This window comes from Canis lupus, chromosome 7 (assembly GCF_011100685.1).
Source record: "Canis lupus familiaris isolate Mischka breed German Shepherd chromosome 7, alternate assembly UU_Cfam_GSD_1.0, whole genome shotgun sequence".
Taxonomy (NCBI): Eukaryota; Metazoa; Chordata; class Mammalia; order Carnivora; family Canidae; genus Canis; species Canis lupus.
The window spans coordinates 12162073-12181510 of NC_049228.1; the positions used below are offsets into that span (position 1 = coordinate 12162073).

General features: G+C 44.6%; 1 protein-coding gene across 2 annotated transcripts in view; it reads left to right on the forward strand.

Moving 5' to 3' along the window:
- SMYD2 (SET and MYND domain containing 2) overlaps nt 1–19438 on the forward strand; it is a 49460-nt gene that overhangs the window by 18281 nt on the left and 11741 nt on the right. For both annotated transcript variants that reach the window (XR_005361953.1, XM_038542134.1), the window contains exons 2-6: nt 2865–2928; nt 11703–11813; nt 14401–14461; nt 15161–15285; nt 19042–19109. Coding sequence is in view for 1 of the 2 variants with exons in the window: in XM_038542134.1 (XP_038398062.1) it covers nt 2865–2928; nt 11703–11813; nt 14401–14461; nt 15161–15285; nt 19042–19109 (429 nt within the window). In the remaining variant the exon portion in view is untranslated. The remainder of the gene's footprint in view (nt 1–2864; nt 2929–11702; nt 11814–14400; nt 14462–15160; nt 15286–19041; nt 19110–19438) is intronic.

Below are 19438 nucleotides of genomic sequence, written 5' to 3' on the forward strand. Positions count from 1 at the left end.
TTACCCCATTTGCTCAGAGCCTGTGGAAGTCAAGAATACAGGGACACGTACCTCAATTTCTATCAAGGCTCTAGAAGTTTTACCCTCCAGGCTTCCTTACACCTTACACCTGCTGCAGTGCCAATGTCAAGATAGTGGTGTTATTTTGGAAATAGCTTTGACCCCACTGACTGCCTGAAAGAGTCCCTGGGATCCCAGAAGTCTACAGACCACAATTTGAGAACCATGGGACTCTAGAAATTACACAACAAATTGCCAACACCTAAAAGGTAGCCTCTTCTTTCTGTCTCTTGTTTGTGGCTTGTGGACTTGGTGACTGGTAGGGTGAATGAGGCCTTTCATGAAATCCCACTAGAGTTCTTCCTCAGCTCTCGAGAGCCCAATTTTGCTTTTTCTCTCCCTTGGGATGTTACCATGAGGCTAAAAATAAGCTGTGGTTTCGTATTAACTTTACTGCTTGCCTCTGTGCAGGATGGGCCACCTAAGGCTTGCTTTTTGGTATGGTCTAGAGCTAATAAAGATATTTTTGTGATAGTTTTCTCATCTTTTGTATCTCATCTTAACTCTAGTTTCAGAGGCCGTTCGGTATCCGAGGATGGGCTCTAAGTGGCTCAGAGCCCTTGAAATTGCACAAAATTTTCTGTTGCTTTGGGTGGTTGGGGAGAAGGTGGGTTGTTGGGAGAATTAATAGCTTCAATCAAATTCTCAAAGAGCTTCTGTGACCTCTCCCCCTGCAAAAACAAACCTCAATGAAGGGCTGCTTCAGGACATTTTCATGAGGCGGCCTCTACCCACCCATTATCTATTTCCAAACGTACTTGTTTTTGGAAAGAACCTTCAAAGTCCCCTCTCTGGCTTTGCCCATCTTTACTTTCCATCCCCTGGGCATTCCTTCAGGGTCCACATCACTTAGCACTTGCTTACAAGTCACTTCACAGTTGTTTCCTTAGCGGCCTCTTCCGTCCTTTCTCCCTCAGTGTAAAATGCAGCAGGGCCGGGACCATCCATCTCATTTCTCTTTTATTGCAAAATGCAAAGTCAGAGTCAGGATCCCTTCAGGCAGACCTTGGGGCGGGAATGGAAGGGGGTTACTTTAGGCCAGAGAATACACTCCGCTAAATCAGTGAGCTCCTTTTTAAACTATTGAGATGTGCAAACTCGGGATTTTTATTTATGCCTCAGCCGCAAGATGTGTTTTTCTCCCACACATTCTCCAGTCTGCTTCTTGGAATCCGAGCGCTGTCATGAAAGCTGCAAGGCAGTCTGTTTAGCTCCAACAGGAGCATTTCTGGAACAGTCTCAATTCCGTGGGAGTAGTGTGGTGACTGCCGCTCGCCGACAAGGAGCAGAGGAGGACTCTGCAGCGTGATTATATGTATATTCTGGAATATCAGCTCCCAGGGGTGCATCGCAGTGGGTGGGTGGGTGGGGGGGCCTCCAGCGCAGCGCAGCGCCCTGGCAGGAGCAGAGCGCCCCTCGTGGCGAGCCGTCGGCATTGCCGCAGGTGGAAGGCCGGCTTCAGTGGCTAGGGGCCTAAGACAGTGCTCTGATTTAACCTTGGGGTTATTCCCCGCCTCAAACACATTTTTTAAGGGTTCTGTCTTGTGGGGTTTTAATTCAGTGGCTTCACAATTTTTAAAAGAACTTTGGCTTATCTAACACAACGCACTGGCTCCTGATGGTTGGGAAACAGCAAAATCCCTGACCTCTATGGGAAGCAGGGAAGTAATATGGCAATGGAAGGGGGTATTGAAGTCATTACAAAGAGGCAGAAGGGGGCAGCCAGGGGGGCTCAGCAGGGTGGCTTAGCAGTTTAGTACCTTCCGCCCAGGGATTGGTCCTGGAGACCCGGAATCGAGTCCCATGTCGGGCTCCCTGTGTGGAGCCTGCTCCTCCCTCTGCCTCTCTCTCTCTCTCTCTCTCTCCCCCTCATGAACAAATAAATAAAATCTTAAAAAAAAAAAAAAAAAAAGAGGCAGAAGGATCACTCAGTACAGTACATCAACAAGGTGGTGTAGACACTGGTCGCATCCAGTAATATTTTATCCAAGATTATGTCACTCCTTGCTGGGTTGCACTATATATATATATATATATATATATATATATATATATATCATAAATATATATATATTTTTTTTTTGAATGGAGGGAGGGGCAGAGGGAGAGGATGAGAGAAAATCTCAAGGAGACTCCACGCTAAGTGCAGAGCTCAACGCCTGGCTCGATCTCCCTACCCTGAGATGAAACCAAGAGTCAGATGGTACCCCCCAGGTTGCATTATTTTTAAACTTCACTTTCTGGGCAGCATTGGAATTACTGACAGACGCCGTTCCATCTTCTGCCGTACTTGCATCTTTAAGTGGTACAGGTTGTCATTCACACTGTACCCCCGCCCCCGCCCCGTGCGGGTGCCCTCCAATCCTCTCTATGAGTTCAAACCTCCAAGATGGTTTTATTTATTTCTGACCTTCTTTAGAAGATGAGAAAAAAATCAGGACCTAAAAGCCTTTGACTTGCCCCAAACTACTGAGTACTAGCACAGGTGATGTCGAAGCCCTGGTGTCCCAGGCCAGGCTCATGAGCCAAAGAGCACACCGCTCAGCAGTTTAGAAGGTGCCCTTCACACTGTCAGGGGCGGTAAACGTTGGTGCATGTACTGTTTGACTAACTTACTCCTACTCAAGGGCTGAATCTGGTCAAAATTCTCCTTTGGGAAAAATGCCACTTTAGCAGTGGGAGAGTAAGGTAAGGTGAATCCTGGCTCTGCTTTCCGACCAGATGGCTTTCATTATTGCATGATAAAATATGCAGCTTCACATTTCTGTGCCTCTCGCCACTACAGTGCCCTTTCTGTTTTTAAGGAAAGAAGGATTGTCCAAATGTGGAAGATGCAAGCAGGCATTTTACTGCAATGTGGAGTGTCAGGTAGGTTCTGGGCCAACTGGTAGGGAGGGCCTTGTTTCCTAAGAAGATTGGGACCCTACTCTCCTTCCTTTCCTTGTCACAGCATCCCCAGCACACTTTTGCAGCCAGAGCTGGGAAGCTTAGTTTGGGTCTAGGATGTTCCTGGATACCCCTGAGGGCTGGCCCAGGACTGACAGGCAGCCGGTGAGAGATAGCAACACTTTGGGGCCACATGCAGGTGCCGGAGAAGGGGGAAAGACATGAGGAGAGCATGTTGGGTGCAGGCAGGTGTATTGCCAAGGTTGACAGTTTGCCCCCCAAGGCCACCAGCAACAGATGGAACACTGCAGAGGTGACAAGTGAAAGATGTGAAAATGGTATCTTTAAAATACTTTAATTTTTACTGTCACAGGTCTGTATTATTATAAATCCCCATAAGCAGGCCACACGTTGTCCTTGGTCTGTTCAAACCCAGTCTGAGTTCAGCTAGACGTAGGTGAGCCCCTAGCACAGCCCTTATACAGCCAGAGGGTGGCTCCTCCGAATCTGTCCCTGGAGCTGGTGCCTTGGAAGCAGGGAAGCAGCCAGGGTTGGGCAGGCTCAGGAGGCTGGTTGCACGTAGAATATGGGCCATCTGGTTTGGTGGGTAAGTCTCTAGGGAATCCTATAACATGGGAATGGGAAGCTTAAGGAGAAATTTGGAGGAACCCTTGGTAGCTCTTTGAGGCCCTACGAGTGTTGTTTTCCATACTTGTCTACTAGAGTCTAGTTTGACTGAAATGCTTTCCATGTTCTATCACTTTGAATTTAGGGAGAATATGATCTTTGACATCTGTATACCCCCCTTAGTCTATTTTTTTTAATGGAAATCTATTCATATACCCTGGGAAATGCTAATATTATGTAACAGTGGCTTTAAGTGACAGGGAGGATTTTCTCCATAATCTTTACCTTTTTTTTTTTTTTTTCTTTTGTCATTGCTCTGGCCAGACGTGGTGTCATTTACCTCCCACACTTCACCACCCTTCCCTGATGATCTACTTCTGATTACTCACTATTTCGTTGCTTTCTTTCTCTTCTCCCTGTGCAGTTGGCTTCTGAAAATATTCAAAGAGCATTCCCATTTGACCACAGAGCTCCAGTCACAATGGCCCCTTGCTGGAATGAGGTACAAGCTGAGCCATGGGCCTGGGGACATCTCCCTTGGCTCTGCAGGCTCTGTGTACAGCCCACTCCCTTGTGTCCCCCAAGATAGGCTTCCCGAGGTTGTCAGCCTATGTGACAGCAACAATATAAATGGCTTGTAGTTGAGTTTTCAGGGAGTGTGCCTTCTTTTGAAGAGGAGAGATCCTACTTTGCTCCTATCAGTTGTGAATAGAATATTCTGTGGTTGGACTGCTTCAGTGTTAGGAGATCAGTGAGCCCTGGGAATTCCATGATTTGATTCCAGGCATAATAGCTCTTTCTATATTTAAGTTAAATACTTCTAGAACAATTAACTCATTACATTCTGGCTTTTTAGAGAAGCAAGATCGTAAAATCACATAGAGCTTACCCAGTGTGCATGGTATAGTAGAAGGAGATGGTCCTAGCTCTGCAACCTACTAGCACTATGAACTTGACAAAACACAAGGACATCTCTGAGCTCATTTTCTTCAAACACAAATGAAGACAATAGTGCCCATCCTGACAAATGTTAGGGACCTCATGATATGAGAGCTATGAAAGCTCCCTATAAACCCTGACACTGTGGACAGGTATGAGGGCATATAGAAAATAATATGACAGTAATTTAGGCTGGACCAAAGTGTAACTCTGTGCAAAGAATAAAGTATACAGCATACTTTAGAACTGAGGGACTTTTTTTTTTTCACTCCAGAGAATGGATGGATTCCAAGAACTTGAGAACACTGATGGTGTACATTTTGTGAGTCACGCTTATTCCAAAATGGATCTTAACTTCTCTGATGAAGCTGTAATCAGTTCATCACTGCATCAATATAAAATACCAGAATGCATTAGATGCTGAGTTATCTCTGAGTCTTCTGAGTATGCTGTTAACTCATCTTCCATAAGGCCTTAGTAGGTGGCATTATTATGATGAACCACTGTGGTCCAGTGGGGTTTTCAGGGTAGCCGTTGTGGCTCCCCTTCCCTTCAGGAGTTTCCCAAAGCTTCAGACTCAGAAAGCTCATCTGTGAGCACACAGCGAAGGGCACTCTCTCTAGGAGGGCTCCCACTAACCTAATACCCTGGCCAGTCTGTACCAGGATGCCTGCGTATCACTTTATAACAAGCAGTTTGACGATCTATACATTCTCCTCCCATGGACACATTGTACAGGTGGTCAAGTCATAATGAGATTCCTTGGGTGGCAGCGAAGCCTGGAGTGGAGGGTACTGCTCTGTGATGCTAAGTCATGTTCAGAGGCCCTAGGTCAGGACAGCTTGCTGGTCCAGCCTCATGATGGAGAATCTTCCCTGCTACTCACCCATTTTTTCACTCTTGTTTCATCCGTTCCCTTTTGTTATAGGGAGAGGTTAACGGCCATCAACGTTTACCATGCTTTAGTGCTGGACAACTAAGTAAGTGCAGGATGGTGGGTTGTAATGACAAAGAATGGTCCTAGGATTTAATAAAAGTAAATGCCTAGAAATAAATGGCAGTTCAGGAGCTTCATACATAAAATGATTAGGGAGGAATCTGGAGATTAGTTCAGATAAAAACATATTCAGGTTCCTCCTAAGGAGGTGCTTGGGTGGGTTCAGAGGGGAAACTGTGCTGCACAAAACCAGGGCAGTGATGGTAAGAGGCAGGTAACTGAGTGATTCTCTGCCTGAGAGAACAGGGCCCTCGGCTGCTTCTCATGACCTGGGCCTTTTTCAGACATAGACCCCTCCCACCTGGAGTGTAGGCCTGGGCACCAGACAGCAGGGTGCGGGGTGGGGGTGTCAGAGTGAAGGTTACCAGGTCCATCACGTCAGTAGATAAGAAAACAGTAGCCACAAGATGTTGGGTGGCCCGCCCAAGGTCACAGTGGCAGAACTGGAGACTAGATTGCACATGCTGCTGACAGAGGGCCATCACCCCGTTCCAACTCAGAACACGCTGGGGGTTCTGAGGGTCCTCTGGGAAATGGGACACTATGGGAACGTGTCAAAGACAGAGAAGTGGCCTTCAGTGGATGTGGGAGGGGAGAACCCCTTCTGGTGTCATCTTGCCGAAAATCTCTCCCAAGGGTGCTAAGGCACACACTCCTCCCTGAGGGTTTCCTCTTTCCAGGGGAGTACGGCATCTCAGGAGAGTCTAGCCACCACGTACACTCTCCCCAGGCCCTCTTCTCTAACTGCAGTGCTGTAGGATTTTGCTTTATTTTATACAATTTGGTGGTATCTTGTCCCATTTACTTTTCTCTTCATTCACTTGACTCAGTGTGATCCTGCCAGAGGAAAGATTTTAATTGATGATGCATGAAAGGATAATGGGAGGAAACATAAAAGAAATAGAAATTCCTTTTTAGTTAGGCTTATTTTGTAACCTGTGTGTTTTAATGAACTCTATTTATTTTTATAAATATGCCTGGAAAGCTAAGTATATTATTCCCTCTCTTAGACTTCTTCATTAAATTGCACCATGACATGTTCAAGAGAAGAGTTTTACAAAGTTATTTTATAGAGGAATCATTGTAGAGTAGAACTCTCCAGGGTATTATTTCTGAACATTGAAAAATAGAAACTGTGATTCATAAATGGAGGTGATGGGGTTACAAGTGTGCTTTCGTAAGTAAGAAGGGGTGTGCCCTGATGGGGATGTGTGTTTTTTTCTCACACAAAAAGCAATGTGTGAGAAGCAAGTGACGAAGGATATGCGAAAATTTGTGACTTTCGTCATTGATGAGAAAGTAACTGAAGTGTAGAAAATGCCTAAGAAATGCTCATCTGACCCTCTTGTTGTTATGGGTGATTTAGTGAGTGGGTCCAGAGTCATAGGTTCAATCCTGGTTAAATTCACGTTGGTCTCTTAACCCAAACCTAGGAAGCATCTTGAACTTGATTACTCTTTTCTCTGAATGTTTTCATATCACCAGTAGGAAAAGGTGTGGTTGAAGGAATGAGCACATCCTCTGGCTCTTGCATGGGAACATAGAACAAAGCACATGTCCTTGTGATGGGGGTTCAGCAGCCCCGGCCACCTTCGTATGAGATGGTCAGTGTGCACCTGATTCCTTTTGCATTCTTCCTCTTGATGATAATGGTGGTGGCAGCAGAAATCCCATGATGTTTTCTTACATTCCGCATTTCAGGAAGTTACATGCATTTGTCCAAGTAGAGTACATCTGTTTTGAAAGCTCCATTAGAGCATGAGAAACACCAGGTGCAAGAGTTAGAAAAGGGGACTTCACAATAAAAACTCAATCTCCTTCGCCAGGAAGACAGCATTATCATTCGCTCAGCAGAAAACTGGATGAAATAACAGCCAGTCCTTTCTTCTAGGGTTGGAAATGCTGGTGCACCATGAGACAATTTTACAACTCTTTATGCGTCTTGCAGCATTTCTGTCCACGCACAAACAGGAAAATCATGCAGAGCAGTTATTATGTTGGCTGAAAATGGCATAGAAGTTTAAAAGGGTTACAGAAATTTCTGCATCTTACTCTTAACGTAGATTTAATTATTTAATTTTATTGCACAAATAATCTGTGGTCATTTTAGAAAAACCAGAAAGTATAGTCGGAAATGAGGACAGAAAGAGTATCCATAATCTTGTCCTTCCAGAGAAAAATCACAACTAGCACTTTGATATATGTCTTTCTGAGTCCTTCCTGCCCGTTTATTTGTGTGTTATTTTTCTGCGTGGTAGGATCCAAATTTACATAAAATTATCAAAAGAATGTAATCAGGGCAGGAGAAATAGCTTGACTTTTGAAGAAAAATACTCAAAAAAATTTTAGAAAAAAAATGTAGAAAAAAACAAACAAAAAAAAAAAAAAAATTTTAGAAAAACTAACAAAAATGTTTTAAAAAGCATAAGTGGTTGCAAAACTACTCTGTGTATGAAGAAAGCACCGAGTACTAAAAAACAACAAAACAAACAAAAACTTTTAATGTTAATATTTATTCCTATTCATCAGGATAGCTTAATTTTTTTTCCAGTTTTGTCCAACCTGATTATGTACAATTTTTTTTAGTCAAAACTGGGCCAAGTTGCCACCATCAGGTTCTCTATGGTATGTGGACCATGATAGAAGAAGGCATGTCAGGATATGCTCAAAACCTAACTGACGTTTCTGCCAGATGCTGTTCTCTGTCCCACCCTTCTTTTGTGTGTGTGCCATGGAGATACATCTGTGTCATCCCTCCCTTGACGCCACATCTCTCTCCATCTTCCAGCAGGTACTGAAAACTTATTTTGGGAAATTTCCCTTGATGAAACTTACATGATTCTACACTTCTTTGAATTTATCAATGAATTTATCAAATAAATTTCTCTGATTTCACTGGTGTGTGTGGGACTGTTTCACATTATAGGTGCTCTTATATATGTCTTCTGACACAGTCACAAACCACTTAAAGTCAAAGGCTTGATCTCCCCTCCCTCCCTCTAGGGTCAGTTGCAGGGCTTATTGGATGGATGAACGAATCTGTGAATGAACAGTTTACCATGTGTTTGAGAGTGTGGTATGTACTGGGTGCTGCTCTGAGTGCTTCTCGTGGATAAGCTGATTGGATCCCCACGAGGACCCTTCGTGGTTGCACGAATGCCTGATTGTCCCTCTATGCAGGTCCTCCACGGCTTGGTCTTCAGGCTTCGTATCTGATTATCCCTGTTGGAAGGTGTAAAATCATAGCCTCAGAATTCTGGACCTGCTAAGTAACTCAGGGATTATGTTATTTACAGCCAAGGGTACAGATGCAGAGGGATTAAGAGATCTGCCTAGTGTCACATAGCTGCAGAGCAGGGAAAAGAATGCAGGTTTCCTGAGCCCCAGACCAGTGTCCTCTTACTTGACAAAACTCCACTCTCCTTCCAGAGTGTTCTTTATAGTGAGGTTCCTTTCCCTTTGAGGACTTTCACATCAGTGAATGTCATCGTTGGGTGTTAATTTATATTAACATTGATTTTATATTAATTTTGTTAATGAATTAATTTCATTAATAAATGATAGATAAATCATGGTAAGAAAAGGTATTAAACTTCCTTCTCCCAGGAGTCATTGTTGTCGAACACCAGTGACAGGGCCTACCATTCAGAAATCAGCACGTCAAGGCCCTGCAAAGGCCTTCTCTTAGAATTCCTGGTTTCCCACTGGACACGTGCTCACACGTGTAATTATCTAGCTGTCCTTGGCTGGCAGTCCCCTTCCCTCTCAGATATCCCAAGGCCTGAAGGCCTCTTGATCTTTCCCTCTTTGCCTCATTGCCATGCTCTCATTTCAGGCTTTGGCTAAAAACAGATCCCCTTCTCCCTTGTGGTCATTTCTTTCTCTCTCTGCTCTTAGTTATGTTCGGCACGGAGTTATTTAACTGTGCGGAGCATCTTGGTACCGGACTTGAGCCAATGGCCTGCACCATGTAGCATGTTAAATCATGATGTGACATCATGCCCTTCTTTCTCGTGTCCTTCCTTCTTGTGGAGGGAAGAGGGTAGGGGGATCTCTTCATTCACTCAGCAACTTTATTGAGGACATAGTAAGTGCCAGGCCCTGTCTAGCTTCTGGGGTTATAGATGTGGGAAAAAACCCACACCAGACTGAGTTCCTTTATTTTAATGGAGGGAGACAGATACTGACCAAAAGACTGATAAATATGTAATATCAAGTGTGAGAAGCACCTAAGAAATATAGAGCAAGGAAGTGGACAGTGCTGGGCATATGCCATTTTTAGTAGGGTGTTCATGGCAGTCATCTTGACAAGGTGACTTGTCAAAGTAGAAGTCAGTTGTAGAAGAGTTAGGGAGCAAAATAGAGATCTAGGAAAAGAGGGCATCAGTCAGAAGTACAGCAAGTGCAGAAGGTCGGAAGGCAGGAGTCTGCATGGTCTCTGTAAAGAGCAGCAGGGGGACTATGTGGCTGACGTGGAGTGAGGCAAGAGACAGCGTGGTAGGAGGTGATGAGGTCAGAGGAGTGGAGGAGGGGGCTTCCATCATGAGTGGCTTATCGGTCATCTTCAGGACTCTGCCTTTTGCTCTGGGATGAGAAGCCATCAGCAGGTTCTGAGCTGAGAACTGGCATGAGATGAGTTCTGTGTAGCAGGATCGACCACCCTGGCTGCTCTGTGAGCCTAGTCTACAGGGGCAGGGGCAGAAGCAGGCATCTGGGTAGGAGGCATCTGGGTAGGAGGTGTAGGTGAGGGGAGGTGTCGGGGCCGCAGCAGGGTAGGTAGTGGGGCGGTGAGGGGTGATCATGTCCTAGATCTGTTCTGAAGCCAGGGAAAGGGGGTATGCTTAGGGGTGAATGTAGAGTGTAGTGGGGAGACAGGCAGCCAGGATGGCCCCGGGTTCCAGCCTGATCATCTGAAAGAACAGCCCAGCTGTATCCTGAGGTGGGGAAGGCTGAGGGGACAAAGGCCGTACCTACTTCCTGTGAGGGGGAGCGTGTCTGTAGACTCCCCTCAGGATACCAAGTGCTGTGGCATTTCCCACCTCAAAAGTCATCCTCCCTCCACCCTTCTGCCCCCCACCCCTCACCCCTTCGGCTCTCCCTGGATATGCCCCCTAACTGCTCCTGGCCCCATCACGCCGACACCACTGGTTTATGTCAATGAGCAATGGCCTCCATGATGTGCAGTCAGTTCTCAATATCCCAGCACCCCTGCCACCAGCGATGGCATCACCGGGTCCTCCCTGCTCCTCAGACTTCTTCCCTCCACGGCCACACGGCACCACGGTGTCCTTCCTCCTCAGCCTCGCCCTGCCACACTCACAGCGTCGCTACCCAACCAGTAGTGAGGACGTACCCTTTGTGCCCCAACCCGGGGCATAAGGGCGTCAAGACAGGACTAAAAGGAATACAGTCAGTGTTCCTCTGTTATCACACGAATCTTCAGGGAGTCTGTATTCCTAAATATGCTCAGTAGTCGTCTCTGCCAGGCTCTTTGAGGGCCCTTGACAAAGCCTTCATTTGTGTTTTGTTTCTATCACCTATGAAAGGGGACTAGTTGCTGCTGGGTACGGATCTCAGTTATTTGCCCTGATGTGAGAACAGAACCAGAACAGGACTGTGAGGGGAGCAGGGCCAGATCCATGGCTGATACCCCAGATCACTCAGCGCTGCAGTCTGACAACTCCCACAGATAATGGCAAGCCGTATGCGTTGGTTGGAAGAATGAGAGAGGTTGCAGAAAGACACGAGATGCTTGATGAAAAAACACAAAGCAGATTTTCTCTTCCCAACAGCCTTGGCCAGGCCCAAGTCAAGGTCATACGACCATCTCTATCTTATTATTATTATTATTTGGTATTTTTTTTATTGGAGTTCTATTTGCCAACATATAGCATAACACCCAGTGCTCATCCCGTCAAGTGCCCCCCTCAGTGCCCATCATCCAGTCACTCCGTCCCCCTGCCCACCTCCCCTTCCGTGTTCATTTCCCAGAGTTAGGAACGACCATCTCTATCTTAAAGGATGTTTTTATCTCTAGCTTTTGTGAGCATCATCGTATTTTCCAAAAGGAAACACATTTCACTTGACCTTAACTAGAAGGACTTACTGCATCCTCTTCTCGAACTTTATTCCTGTGTGTGTGTGTGTGTGTGTGTGTGTGTTTAATCTTTTTTTTTTTTTTTGACCTTCCCAGAAAGAAGATTGGCCCATGCACAAGCTGGAATGTTCTCCCATGGTTGTTTTTGGGGAAAACTGGAATCCCTCAGAGACTGTCAGGCTAACTGCAAGGATTCTGGCCAAACAGGTGAGGATGTGGGATAATGTTCAAGTGCAGCTTTTTTCTTTTTTTTCTTAAAGGTCAGAAAGATGAGTGGCCTGTGGTGATCATCTCTTGTTAAATATTCTTGGACTCTATTTCCTGTCACATCCCTATGGACGGGCGTGGGAATAACACTGCAGGCACAAGCCGGTGTGTTGTTTGCCCGTGCAACTAGGATGTCACTTACCCCAGGTCAGGAACACAGCCACAGCTGTTACATTCTGAACTCTTCACGAGACAGGTTTACATAGAAAAATATGGTCTTTCAAAACATGAAGACCCAAGTGAAAATAACTAGAGTGTTCCAGGGAACCAGAGTGGCCTAAGAAGCTTTGCGATGTTTCGCCTTTCTTTCTGATGCCTCCAGTGCTCCCTGCCCCTCCTCCCAGCAGTGTCCTATTTCTCCCCGTCTCCTTATTTGCTCTTGCCTAGGCAGGCAAGGAATGGGATGGAACAGCCGTTTGGCAGATGCAAAGGAGAAGAGAAGGAGAAGGATTGGAAAAAAGTAGAAATGGAGGCAAGGTGAGAGAGGAAGAGGGTAAAAGAAAGAAGTAGTGAAGAAAGAGATGCCCCCAGTGGGAACAGATGATGGCCACGAACAGTTCCTCTAAAGATGTTGCCAGGACCGGTATCCTTGTTTTTTGGTCAGTCCTTACTGATTGTGGCTAATGAGGTGCTGGATCTCCAAAGGAGCAAACTAAAAAAAGGGGGAGAAACACCATCAAACGTGTCCTTGTGACACAATGAAATAGGTTGTGTGGAGCTTAGAAGGCATAGGTCCACGGAGGTGCTTGCTCATATTAAGGAGGTGCTTGCTAGTAAGAAGTTGGTGGCAAGGCCTCTGTCCTGTACATTTCTTAGAGCTGAAATTCCATCTACCTCTTCTTTTATACCTGCCACCCTGCCTCTCCCTTTAAAATCTTCTTTCTCCTTCCTTTCTTTCTTTCTTTCTTTCTTTCTTTCTTTCTTTCTTTCTTTCTTTCTTTCTTTCTTTCTTTCTTTCTCTATCTATCTATCTATCTATCTATCTATCTATCTATCTATCCCAAATGTGGTTGTAGTGATTGGCACATATCTGTCCCCAACCCAAGTTAGGATCGTGGGCCACATAAACAGAAGTAGAACATTTCCAAACTCTGAGGTCACTGTTCCATTCTGTGCGGTGTGGGTCAGGTGCTTGCTGAAGTGCCACTTCATCCACTCTGGGTAACGGGAAGATTCAAGGGTTGCTTGCAGGGTGAGGCCAAAAAAAAAAAAAAAAAAAAAAAAAATTCCACTTTGTTTGCCCCCAGAGGATGTTAACTTTTGAGTCCTTACTACCAGTTATTTTTAAATATATGCCAAGTTTTGGTCAGAAGGAAAGGGTAGGAGGAGTGTGTGACCCGGTGAGGTGTCAGGGTGAACAGCCCATCACGGTTGGATCTGGAGGCATTTGGGGGAGGGTGGGGTGACCAGTCTGCTTGTTCTCCCCTCCCCCACCTCACACTCTGATGGCATTTACAGTGCTGTGGTTAAGAATTCAGAAGAAGCTGGTGTACTTTCCTGAATGAACAGCTTTCCCAGGCAAGATGACTTAACTAATCTTACAGAAATGTATCCTGTGAATGGAAGATTTCTGCTCCAAAAAAGAACAATTGGAATGTTTTGGCACCAGGAGGGTGGTCTGAATGCTCTGATGAGTTTATACCAGTTCCATTCAACTTTTATTATAATTACTATTACTACTGATAGTCTATTAAATGAAAAGTTACCTGGCCATCTTTTCATCTCAGTAGGACTTGATGATTAGAAAAACCAGACCATTTGTATTCTAGTAGCTTGCAAAGGATTAGGGGAGACCGGCTACCCAACTACCAAGGGGAAGCTTAACATGTTAACTAGGGAGGTGAGAGCGCCCTGCTAGACCACCTGTATCCCCAAATTGAATAGCCAGATTACAAAGACACGGCCTCAGGCCAGCTCTTGAGCTCTGCTTTTGAACTCTTGTCAACACCAAGTTTATTCATGTTCTCAAAGCCTAGCAGGTTTACTATTGTTAGCTCCTCTTGGGGTGTCTAGAACAAAGCCAGCAACACGTTTAAAGTGAATCTGGGCTCACAGATACCACCAAAAGTGTTCTTTTTGAAACACAGAATTTGAGATCATTTTAGCCTATGCTTAAAGAAAGTGTAAAACGGATGGGGGGTTTGATTTTGTTCCTTTTTAGAAGGAGAAATAATAAATAGGATGGTTCCTCTGTAGACTCAGAGTCCTTTTAAGTCAGGGCCCTAAAAAGTTGATTTCTCACCACTCTTCTTTTCCATAATAGGCATCTTTGAGCCTACTGTGTGCAGATGGCCCTATCAGGGTGTTAGGAACATGGCAGACAATTTAAAAAGTTTTCCAAAATAGTCCTTCTGATTTCGGTGTTGGGCAGACATTGTCAGCACCCATTGGCAGTACTCCTTGGAGAGTTTTTTGGGCTTCATTGGGAATCGTTGTTCTTTCTTTATGTCGGTGTGAAAGCAAAAGCACTACATTTTGCCCTGGTGGTTAAAATCTCCCATCTGTGTGATTTCTTCCCAATTCCTAGAAGATCCACCCAGAGAGAACACCTTCCGAGAAATTGTTAGCTGTGAAGGAGTTTGAATCACGTAAGTCTTTTTGTGACTGGCCAAGGAGTTATTTTGGCGACCCATTACTATGGACGAGGCTGGGTTGGAGAAAGGTGCAGGGTGTGTTCCTTGTGGTGCTGGGTATTTTAATTACTAGTTTTTACTTTGATTTGTGTTCCTGTTTTGAAAAACGACTAACTTTTTTTTTTTTTCCCTGAGTTGACCTGATTACTAGGAAATAATTAAGGGAAGTAAGAACTTGCAGGATGAATTACTGCATCCTGAGCTATCTCTTCCTGGCTCTCCTGGCATGCTGAATATTTTGGTATCTTTGCTGAATTGCAGTCCTGTAAACAGCTGATGTCCCTACTGAAAGACATTAAATCAGGGCTGTCCAGTTTCTTGACCATGACACGGATTCCAGGGCCAATGTGGGGAGAACGGACTGGACTAGACTGAGGCTGCTTATCAGAGCTGGCCACTCATTCCTGACCTCACTGCTAATGGTCAGTTGAAATTTCACGTCCCGAGTGACTTCCAGTTGTCAGAGGAAGAGAAGAAAGAAACAGCATGCTTTTCTTTCCCTAGAATTTATCAGTTAGACCAAGTAATGGGGGAAGAATATTTCTGGGGGCTCCACATATTCCCCACCCCCCCCATGCTATTTACAGTAAGACAGGGAAGTAGCTAGAAAGCCAGAGTTTTCTACCTGGCAAATAATGGTTTGCTTCTCCACAGATCTGGATAAATTAGACAATGAGAAGAAAGACTTGATTCAGAGTGACATTGCTGCTCTTCATCACTTTTACTCCAAGCACCTTGAATTCCCTGACAGTGAGAGCTTGGTGGTACTCTTTGCACAGGTAAGAACGCTAGCAGAAGGTGATGCTACTCTAGCTTTTCCCTGCCCAACTCCCTCTCCCCAACACAGACCTGGTAAAGATGAGCGGAAATAGACTGATGGCTTCTGTGACGACAAGGCTGTTGACCTCTTGGACCCTGTTTTGCATAGCCCTGCAAGGTGACCTTGAGCAGACCTTGAGCCGGCCCTCCTTGATGGGTGGTGCATAGGAAATTCACCTTACTTCTGCCTTTTACCACAGAAAGAATTTCTGAAAACAGAGGGGTTGCCAGTGTCCCAATACTGTGGCCTCCTGGAATCTCTTTGAAAGGAAAAGATCATTTGAGGTGCCCACATTAAATTTTACTTTTCTTCTCTTAAACCTTCCATTCTGACAGTAATGTTTTTACTCCTACCAACACGATATTGACAGAGCACAGGCAAATCCAGATGTTCCCAAGAGGGAGGCCCTCTCCGGTGGCCCTAGGAAGGACAGTCTCCACAGAGAGGAGCCCGAGTGGGTCTAGGCACAGGAAGTGTTTACTGACGGTTGCTAATAAATCTTTAGAGAAGTCTAGGTTTACCAAGCTCAGATCTAATTAAAACATTACAGAGACTTCTAGACAAGAGCAACTTAGAAGTGATTGAGGCACTGGAAGTCTGCCATGTGGAAAGACTGAGACATAGGCATGGTTGGAACAAATGAAGAAAGTGTAGGGATCATCCTTCGGCAGCACATAGTCTGGCTGCATAGATGTTCCTCTTATGGCAAGGGTGGTTCTTCCGGGCATGACTTGCTGGGTCAGATTTCTCTCCCTTACATACCCTGCATCTTTCCCTACAAGCCAAATGTGTAGTTGAAGGTGACCTTCCAGACAGAGCTACATTCCCCTGCTGGAATTTTAGTCTCTAGCTCCACAGAAGAGCTTGGGTGGATGCTTACCCATCTTCATCGTAGAACAGAATCAGCATCACCTATGTACCGGTTGACCCACTAGTTCCATTTCTAGGAATCTGTCCTAAGAAAGTAATCAGAGATTATGGATAGTAATTGACACACGGATTGTCTGTTGCAGAGTTCTTTTTAAAACTGAAAAACAAAACAAAAAACAAAAGCAAAAAAGGAAATATAAATGGCCAGCAGTATAGGAGTTTAGAAAATAAATTATGGCATAGCGTTATGATGGAAGCTTATATAGCCTTTATAACTTTGGTTTCAACAAATGTCTAGGGATGTGCAAAATGTTGATACAGCTGTAAGTGTAAAATCAGGATAAAAAATGTGTTATAATATGAAAATACACATATTAAAAAAGATCCAGTGGAAGTTCACAGGTGATTATCTCCTCAGTTGTAGAAAATTTTTGCTTTTTTTTTTTAAAAGATTTTATTTATTTATTCATGAGAGACACAGACAGAGATGCAGAGACACAAGCAGAGGGAGAAGCAGGCTCCATGCAGGGAGCCCGATGTGGGACTCGAACCCAGGTCTCCAGGATCATACCCTCAGCTGAAGGTGGCACTAAACTGCTGAGCTGCCCAATTTTTGCTTTTTTTAATTGAGTAATTTTCTGAATTTTCTACAATGACTATGTATAACTTAAGAAAACACTAAAAAGGGGGTGCCTGCGTGGCTTAGTTGGTTAAGCATCTATCCTTGGCTTAGGCCATGATCCCCATGATCAAGCCCCACCTCAGGCTCCCTGCTAATTGGGAAGTCTGCTTCTCCCTCTCCTCTGCCCATCCCCCCTACCCAGTGCACGTGCTCTCTCTCTGTCTCAAATAAATAAAATATTTTTTTAAAAAACACTAAAAAGAAAGAGATTAAAAAGAAGAAAAAGATTAAAAGGCACCCATAATCCTTCCACTTTGAAAAATTACACATACAAAGGATGAAGTAAGTCTTCAACTCCTGTGAGCATCACTGCTACTAGTTGGATGAATTCCTTGATGGGCGTTGTGTTATATAGATATATTTCTATTTTGTGAATATATTTCTATTTCAGTAAAAAAATGCCATTCTTGGAAAAAAAATATGGATTCCAGTTATGATTGTTAAAGTAGATTTTCCTATTATCCTGGATTTACAACACATTTTCCTAAGTGTCCTAAGATAGTGGATTTGGGTGACAGTGGGAAGTTGAGGAATTGACTGATCTGCCATTTAAGAAATAAATGAGATACGTGACTTTTCTGGACCAGAAGGAACATGGTTGTATGAGAACTCAGGAGAGAGGAAATAAATATAGGGTATCTTCCCTTCTAGGTGTGAAAAAAGATGACTTTTCTCCCATCACAGTAATGAATGCTGATAGGACTTCTCAGTGCTGGTGTAGGAGATATGGGACCCTATTGTCATAACCAGAAATCAAGGCACTTGTTCTCACAAGGAGAAGTATGTTTGTGGTGAAAATGACTCAGAATCTTTGACATTTGGACTGACTCAGAAAATCCAGGAGATATAGATAGGTGTATGCACTCACACACACTGAGATAAGTAATTCCTTTATAGACTTCATCAAATCATAATAGTCATTCTCAGATTGTGTGTGTGTGTGGACAATGCGCGCGCACACACACACACACACACACACACACTTTTATATATGAATTTGAGAAGGGACATTTGGCACCCCCAGAGAGAAGTCTAAAACAAAAGTGAAAAGTGACGTTCCAGCCCCGGGCCACCCTCTGGTCCTGCCCCCCAACCCCAAGCTGTGTGTCCGCTCTTCCAGCCTCAGAGCCCTCTCCTCTCCCTGCTTCGAGGGAGGGTGTTATGGGTTCACTTGCGGCCCAGCAGCAGCTGGCAGCAGAAGGTGACTGCACTCCTCCGACAGTATTGAGGTGCATTTTAATCACTGGGAACATATGCATGGTTGGGAAATGTATTTTTGGTGTGCAGCCTACATCTAGTCTAAATGCTAATTATGAGAATAGCTTTAGCGAGGCACTTACGCCTGATTTGACTTGAAAAAAAGGACTATGGCCCATGCATCTTTCTTAACATGCAAGTTCACTTTTCTTCTCTAGGGATATTTCAGCAGGGAGGGAAAACTGGCAGAGAAATTGCTATGCAGTTTGGCTTACACCCCATCACCACCTCCCAGGAAGGAGCAGTGATGACACTGTGCTTACAGGAGCCTTTGCTCATGAAGAAACATGCTCGCTCTTCTGCAGCGAGAGGAGGAGGTGGAGGGTATCAAGCGACCAGTGGTCGTAGAACATTCCAGCCTGAAGGATTTTGGAGTCAAAGACTGATCCAGTTAAGCTCCATGCAGAGGAAGAGATTAAGAGACAAAGGAGTGGGTCTCCTACCCCCTTAGAGTTAGATTCTCTGTATTACATCCATCATGGGTCATGGCTTCTTTTTTAATGGGAGAAAGTCAAGGACTGAGGGATTCTGTGGTTGGCTCAGGATCACACAGCTGATCTGTGGCATAATTGGGATTGGACTCCAGGTACGCTAATGCCAGACTTCAGTCCCTAGAGCCTTAGGGGTTACAGTGGTCTTGGACCCCCATGTGTGGCAGGGGCAGGCCGGCTACACCAAAGGTGCTTCATTCCTAACAAATCTGCTTTTGTTTGTTTACACATGAGATTGGTGGGTCACTTGTGTTTGAACCCAGGATGCCTTGGCCGAAAAGAAAGGTTTTTACATCACTAAACTGGAACATCCTCCTAGTTAATTTGTCAAGGGTCAAAATTAAAGAAATGGTTTCTATCCAGAGAGAAGCCTCAGCTCACCTGTTTCTTTCTTTTTCACCCTTTCTCCCTGCAGGTTAACTGTAATGGCTTCACAATTGAAGATGAAGAGCTTTCTCATTTGGGATCAGCAATATTTCCCGAGTAGGCTGAGTTTGACTTCGCTTCTTTTCTTTTCTACTTACTTAACACTAATTAGATTTTTTTTGATTTTTTTAAATAACCTACCTAACTGCATGTGGCAGACGTGAAACTCCAAGTGAATTAAGACACCTTTTTAATACCGCCAGATCTCAAAATATTTCCCATACGTTTAAGGATCCAAAGGTAGTAGTTAAGAGAACAGTTGCTTATTAGGTCCTGCTAGGTATGGAGCTCTTATTAAAGAATATTTTAGAACAGCCCATGCCCTGCTGGGGAATTTGCTTTTCGCCTGTCTTTGGTTCTGGAAATCTTTGGGTTTCTTACATTCA